Source organism: Hypomesus nipponensis, chromosome 3, assembly GCF_054491055.1.
Source record: "Hypomesus nipponensis isolate SF chromosome 3, ASM5449105v1, whole genome shotgun sequence".
Classification (NCBI taxonomy): Eukaryota; Metazoa; Chordata; class Actinopteri; order Osmeriformes; family Osmeridae; genus Hypomesus; species Hypomesus nipponensis.
The window spans coordinates 4,905,192-4,912,325 of NC_140363.1; the positions used below are offsets into that span (position 1 = coordinate 4,905,192).

At 42.5% G+C, this 7,134-nt stretch overlaps 2 protein-coding genes across 2 annotated transcripts; one reads left to right on the forward strand and one right to left on the reverse strand.

The window, feature by feature from the left end:
- Window positions 1-150: 150 nt before the first annotated feature.
- Window positions 151-3,093, reverse strand: ttc9 (tetratricopeptide repeat domain 9). Its single transcript, XM_084683323.1, has 3 exons — window positions 2,107-3,093; window positions 1,331-1,513; window positions 151-982 (listed from the first exon to the last, which is right to left on the reverse strand). Exons 1-3 carry the CDS (start codon window positions 2,558-2,560, stop codon window positions 900-902), a joined length of 720 nt encoding a protein of 239 aa, XP_084539449.1. The 5' UTR covers window positions 2,561-3,093; the 3' UTR covers window positions 151-899.
- Window positions 3,094-3,834: 741 nt separating this feature from the next.
- Window positions 3,835-6,949, forward strand: med6 (mediator complex subunit 6). Its single transcript, XM_084684659.1, has 8 exons — window positions 3,835-3,891; window positions 4,129-4,288; window positions 4,409-4,500; window positions 4,674-4,756; window positions 5,664-5,772; window positions 5,886-6,001; window positions 6,281-6,308; window positions 6,413-6,949. The coding sequence occupies exons 1-8, from the start codon at window positions 3,870-3,872 to the stop codon at window positions 6,541-6,543; spliced, it is 741 nt and encodes a 246-aa protein (XP_084540785.1). The 5' UTR covers window positions 3,835-3,869; the 3' UTR covers window positions 6,544-6,949.
- The last annotated feature ends 185 nt before the right edge of the window (window positions 6,950-7,134 follow it).

Below are 7,134 nucleotides of genomic sequence, written 5' to 3' on the forward strand. Positions count from 1 at the left end.
TCATAGTCACCATGACAACCAAAACAAGAGAAGGATCCTTCACACCTGCTCTTTCATTGTGCAGTAAGTCAGACTTTTCTCATAGTGTGAATCAAAAACAGGGACACAATGACATTTGATAAAAAAGCTCACTCCACAAAATGTCCCTTTCAATCACTTGACACGTTTATTACACATATACTTACAGTTAACACAGTTTATGCAAAGACTCTGGATGACATGCCCCTGTTAGCATTCATAAAGAAGACAGGCTATTTCACAATAAAATCAGTTATCTTGCCATTTTAAAATATATTTACATCTTTGTTATATTCTCCTTTTGGACATTATAACACACAATGTAAAACGTAAACATGTGCTTGGGTTTGTAATTGATATTCTTTCAATTGTGTTCAACACACCTTATATAACAAGAGGTGAGTGTGAGGTCGTCTAACAGTGATTCCATGCTGTTACAAAGACATCTTGTGCGAGGGTAGACGCTAACCCAGCCAGTTACAGTCGCACAGACACATGCTTCATCAACTCATCTCTCCATCACTGCTGGCCTGTGCAATGTTTTGACTGGCAGTGCAAAGCCATCTCACATCACACTGAACAACACTATCATGGAATTTCCATAAAAAATACTCGTAAGGGTCTGACAGCACCAAAACGTATATGTTTGTATGTTTTGTAAAAAAACAAAAAACAAAACAGCTTTTACATAGATGACCTTCAGAAACATACGTGCACACGGGGAAATCACATGACTGGCGACGAGATGGGTGAACGTGAGGGTGCGAGGCTGAAGCAGCCAGCCTCTACCAGCAGGCCTCTGAGGAGTCAGGAAGAGGGTCCGGAGCAGGAACTGGGGGAGGTGGAAGGCAGACCGCAAGAGTCAGGAGACAGTGAGAGTTTTAAGTGGCTTCTTTCTTCTCCCTCTGGGCGTTCCGGCGGATCTTCATCTCGGTCAGCTGGATGTAGCGGATGACATTGGTGTCTGGGGAGGAAGCACAGGGAGCGTGCCTCGACACAATGAACATACCTCCCTTCTGCATTTTGTGAAGGCACGTGTAATTGATCTGAATTCATACTGAATTGAAGACGTAGAGTGATATGTGAAGAAAATCTCTTAAATCAGATTAAATGTGATACACCCATGGTGGGCATATATATTTTAAGATTAAATCATCTTAATTCACATTAAATATAAGGGTGCCCAGGAAGAAACTAACTAAAGAAACTAAACAATGCAGTGAGACAGCCATATATTTGTATTTAGTTAAAGTAATTTTTATCCAGATTAAATCATCTTAATCCAGATTAAATGTGAGGATGCACAGCTCACCTGAGGGCTGCTGCTTGTGTGACTCGTTGAGGTAGTGGAGTGCTTTGTGAAAGTCTCCAAGGTGGTAGTAGGCCACACCAGAGCGGTACAGGGCTTTGAAGTTCTCCCCCTCCTTACACAGCACCTTCAGACAGTACTCCTTGACACGCTCATAGTTCACCAGCTCCATTTGCAAAAGGCAGGCTTGATGAGGAGAACAACAATTAGCTAAACAAGGAATAGGACTAGTACACTAGCCAAACTAGGCAGATGTGTAACAGCACAGTTGAAGGACATAGGAGTAAAAAAAAATCGTAGCAAATCCTGCTAAATTAAAACATTTAATGATTACATTACATTAAGCCAACTACATGTGTATAATGACTAGACTTGTCTGTGTCCGGTGGGATATTCCTGAGTATTTGTCATTTAAGATATCAACACTGTCACTGAGAATCAGTATGGTGGTGGGGGATGATGTCTGTGACTCATCCATGAATAAACCATCAACACGGACTTCATGGCTTGAGATGCTCTCTCCCTCTCCTTCTCTCTCTCTCTCTCTCTCTCTCTCTCTCTCTCTCTCTCTCTCTCTGTCTCACTCTCAGTAGTACTCTCTGTTTCTGACTCAGTCTACTACTCTCTCTCTCTCCCTCTCTCCCTCTCTCCCTCTCTCCATCTCTCTCTCTCTCTCTCTCTCTCTCTCTCTGTCTCTCTGTCTCTCTGTCTCTCTGTCTCTCTGACTCATTCCACTACTTTCAAATGAATGGAAAAATGATGGCCTTTGATGAGCCTACCTGCCAGACTGTTGTAACACTCCAGTTCGGCATTCTCCATCGCGCCTTTCTGCTCGTCTGTCAGGGTGGATTTGCTGATAGTCAGGAGAACTGGTGAGGGCGATTTAGAGCTGGCATCGGGGTCTCCCAGAACCCTACACAAACCTTTCATCTCTAATAATGCGCGATGGTATTTGCCAATCGCCTCCCGATACTTCTTATCCTTGTAACACTGAGTGCCTTGGGTCTTGAAGTCGAGCGCACGTCGCACAGCATCCGCAGGTTCGGAATGCGCTGGCTTATTCACCACCGAACCTCCATGATGTCTGCTGTGATGCTGCTGGTATCGTGCATCTCTGGTCCGGCTGCTGGGAGGATGAGCACACTGCTGGAGCCGCTGAGCACCACTAATGCTGCTGCCTATGTTGAGGCCGCCTGTGCCACCATCAACTCTATCAGTCTGACTCAAACTCATCTTGAGAATGAAATAAGAACACGTAGTCTAGTCGACGTTCTTCACAGCTGTCCTTTTGTCAGGCTGATTAATAAAACAAAATATTATCTATTCAGTACCACATGCTCGGTTTCGCTGCTGCTTTCGTGTGTGTGCTATTCCGTCTACTGACAGTGTCGCAACAGAGTCGTCAGCGCGCAAGCTTAGTGCCCGCTTAGATTCTCGCGTACTTCCAGCGTGTTATCGTGACCCTCGGTTAGGCGTTCATACAAGAAACTCTCTCTCTTCAGTAAAAAAAAAAAAAAACTAGCCGTAAATCTACGTGTTCAGACAAATCCTTGCGCAAGCAATTTATCCCACGACGAGGAATGCGATCTATACTGTTAGATCTGATAGCTACATCGGTATCTCCCAGTTGTGCAGCCAGCTGCCTCCGCATAGTCTAAATAATAACGCGCGTTTAGTGCACAGGCAATTGGGACTCTTTGATGCGCGTGGCTTGTCCTCCAAATGACAGGGTCCCAGTCCTAATGCCAGGTGGTTATGATGTCATTTGAAGCAGAGTTCACATTACTGTTTGAATTTAGGGTTATTTAAGGTTAGGCTACACTGAACACAAGTAAAGGTTCATTTGAATACCATTGCTGTGACATGAAGGAATTTTGAGTAGCGATTAACACTTCGTCAAGCCTGCCGCTATTCCTGCAATTTCACAAGCTGTGTCCACATTGGTTGCAATCTCAAAATAAACAGGGAAAGAATGCCAGCTGTTTCAGGGTGTGCCTTGAGTTGGGATTTCAGTTCCATAATATATTGTAAATCTGTGTTTGTTGAATTGTCTTTTTGTTTGTAATAAAAGCTGACTGTAGGAATTGCTCTCTCGCTCTCCCTCTTTAAGGAATCGTTGGTGTAACATAGCCAACTGTTTTTGCAAGAATGTCAGGGAAACTATTAAATCTGGCTACAGAAACAAGTTTAATCGACATTTCTACAACTTGTTTCATTTTCCCATGAATGTAGGCTATTTAATTGAATCACACAGATGCTGTGGGAGACAACCTGCAGGGGGCATGATTAGACTTATTCCGTCACATTCCTCTCACAGTCTGACTGGCAAGACATTATATGCGAGAACATTATATAAATATCATACCATTACCAAAAAATAACAAATGGATAGCACAGTATTTTATTTATTTTATACTTTTAAATTTACTTTTTTTTATGAGGGGAATGTTTTAGTTTTTTGTTAAATTAAAAACGTTTGACGTCATCCAACTTCGACAGTATCTAGTTTGACGACCATTTCAAGCGACCATTTATTTACAGAATGGCATCGGTGGATTTGAAAGGTAACTTGTGATCCAATTATTTTACCGTTGCGACTGTATAATCCAATACTCAATTGCATGTTCAATAAAAAGTAGTTTGACGTGTAATATACTGTATATATTCAACGCGATTTGTAGGCACTCCTACATAGAAAGTTCAGGGTGATGATAACATGTTTTAGCCTAACGGTTGAAATACAGATCTTGGTTGTCAGTCTCGTATCAAGTGGCTAACCTGTTACCTCTCTGGCCCTGCAGACAACCTTCTGGGTATATCGTGGGTTGACAGCGGCTGGGTGCCCATTCTCAATCCAGGAAATGTCCTGGACTACTTCTCAGAGAGGAGCAATCCTTTCTACGACCGCACTTGTAACAATGAGGTCGTGAAGATGCAGCGACTCACACTGGAGCATCTGAAGTAAGAAGCCCGACATACATCTTACCTCAATTAATAAAATAATGATAACTCATCCAAAACGTTGCGATGTATTGAAGTTGGCAAATGAGGTGACCTTTTGTGAACGTTTCTTTGTCGCAGTCAGATGGTTGGTGTGGAGTACATTCTGCTTCATGCTCAGGAGCCTATTCTTTACATCATCCGTAAACAACAAAGACAGTCCCCCACACAAGGTGAGGAATTGTGAAGGATGAGACTCTTGTAACCTCAGTCAGGTCACCCACACCACACTGTATTTAGATAACACTTAGACACGGGTGTAGGTTTCATGATACATTTTGAAAACTGCAAATCTGTATATTCCTGTATATGTGTTCATTCCTGCCTGTTTACAACTGTCCCTCAGTGATTCCACTGTCAGACTACTACATCATAGCAGGAGTAGTGTACCAGGCCCCAGACCTTGGAACCGTCATTGGATCCAGAGTGGTGAGAATCACCCCTGACCCAGTCCTCACGACAGGGATAACCACATTCCTTTCATAACAGGCCGATATGAGATGGGAGGGACTGATACATGGGGTGTTGGGTATAGCTCAGGGGTTAGAGCAGAGGTATTCAACCCCGGTCCTCATGGACCCCCTGTCCTGCATGTTTTAGATGTTTCCCTGCTCCAACACACCTGATTCAAATGAATGGGTCTTTATCTAGTTATGCAGAAGCCTGTTAATGACCATTCATTTGAATTAGGTGTGTTGGAACAGGGAAAAATCTAAAACGTGCAAGAGGGGGTCCCTGAGGACAAGGGTTGAAGACCTCTGGGTTATAGCATTTGACTGCAGATCAAGAGGTTCAAATCCCGGAAGTTCAATACAAGTGTGCTCGGAAGTGTGATGAAGGTGCTCTTTGGTAGGGAACACAAAGGTTCAAAAAAGAAAAATGGTCCAAGGCACTCATCTGACAAAAGGCTTAAAAGCCTTATTCAAATGGATAGATGGCTTCTACCAACTGTATAGAAGAAGATTATTTAAGACAAAGTGAATGTGCAGGTAACAAGACAGGAAACATGAACAATGTGTCTACAGTAACATAGGCACCAGACCACTTGTATCAGAACAACTACAAAAACAACTGAAATCATTCAATCCTGGCTGTACTGTGGCCTGCACTTGGTATATGCATGTTTTTAGAATTTCACCATGAAATAGCTGTCTGAATAATGGATGAAGAGTGTCCTGGACCATTTTACCCACTCCATGTTGCTTTTGATCAAAATGTTTGTTAAAATAACGTATTATTATAATAATACACTTACCATCAGAAACACTTGATCTGGTCATTTCAGGTGTAATTTGGGTTAGGTTTCGACTGCTTTAATTCTTCCTTTTCCCCCTAGCTTTCTGCTGTCCATGGCGTCCAGTCAGCCTTTGACGAGGCTATGTCTTATTGTCGCTACCACCCATCCAAAGGATACTGGTGGCACTTTAAAGACCAGGAGGAAAGAGGTTAGTCTACCGGATTATATTGGATGCAGTGTGTCTGGGCTCAAAAAAATAAAAACATTAGTGTGTAGATGGGGACATTTCTTGTGAAACAAAATATTTGTGTGAGTTAACAGAGAAGGCAAAGCCCAAGTCTAAGAAGAAAGAAGAACCCAGTTCGCTTTTTCAGCGACAGCGTGTGGACACACTTCTGTTGGATCTCAGATCCAAATTCCCCCCAACATTTTATCAGGTACAGTAGGATGTTATTTATCACAGGTGATTGAGGAGGGAATTGAACCCTGTACCCTTTACATGGGAACACAAATGACTACCGCTAGACCAATAGTAGGAATATGCAGGCTTTTCAGTCACAGGCAGGGCTACTCATAATGAGAGTTGATTCAAACCATCCATGTTGCATACTGCATACAATAAATTGGTTTATTTTGTGTGGGAACAAGTAATTTTTCTGTCTATTCTTGTATCTGTGTATGATTCAGTAATGTCATTTTCCCCCTCCGAACTCTAGCCAAAGCCTGGTGAGAAGCCTATCCCAGGTAAGAATCAAACACAGATGTGGCAAATTGTTTGTATTTCTCATCCACATAATGTTCTAATGTGTGCTGAATGACTGAGATTGAACGCTGGTTCTTTTTTGCAGTGGAGGTGAAGAAGGAGCCAGAACCTCCAGCAGAGGTGGTGAAGCAGGAAGAGAGAGAGCCAGCTCCGAAACCCTCCGCCCCGGCTCCTTCCAGCAAACCGCCCCCTGAGAAGCGTGCTCGACTGCAATGATTGTCTTCCTTGGAAACACATCATGAAGGCACTGATGAAGGACCTTATCCGACTGGACTGTGACAAACCCTATTTTTGATCATGATTGATAAGTGGAAGGACTCGTTTATCTCCCAAACCAATGGATACTAAACAATGGTTTCACAGTCACTCAATAGAAACAACCAGAAAGTCCCCAGGGCCACCACTCCTTAGACATTCTAATGCTGTTCATCACTATCCACATCTGTGTGGATCTTGAGTGGCCCTAGAGTTATTAGGGTTGTCAATTTGTTTGTTTTTACTGGACATTTATCTATTGTTTTTGTTGCCTTGTAATATGAATCTAGCCTGGTGTACTTGTATCAATGCCTTCCCATGTTTTTGTATAAATCAGGGTGATGATGGTGACATGCTGACATCTGCACCAATCTCAGTCTCCTGCTTTATTCCCCCGTACATACTTCTCCTCATTCCCAGGTCTCAAATCCATTTGAACTTAAATTCAAACACATTAAACACATTTCTAAATTCTGTGTATTTAAAATGTTTATGCTGAATTATTATTGAAGATTAATAGGAGTTGAGTACCATTCATTGGAACACAGATAT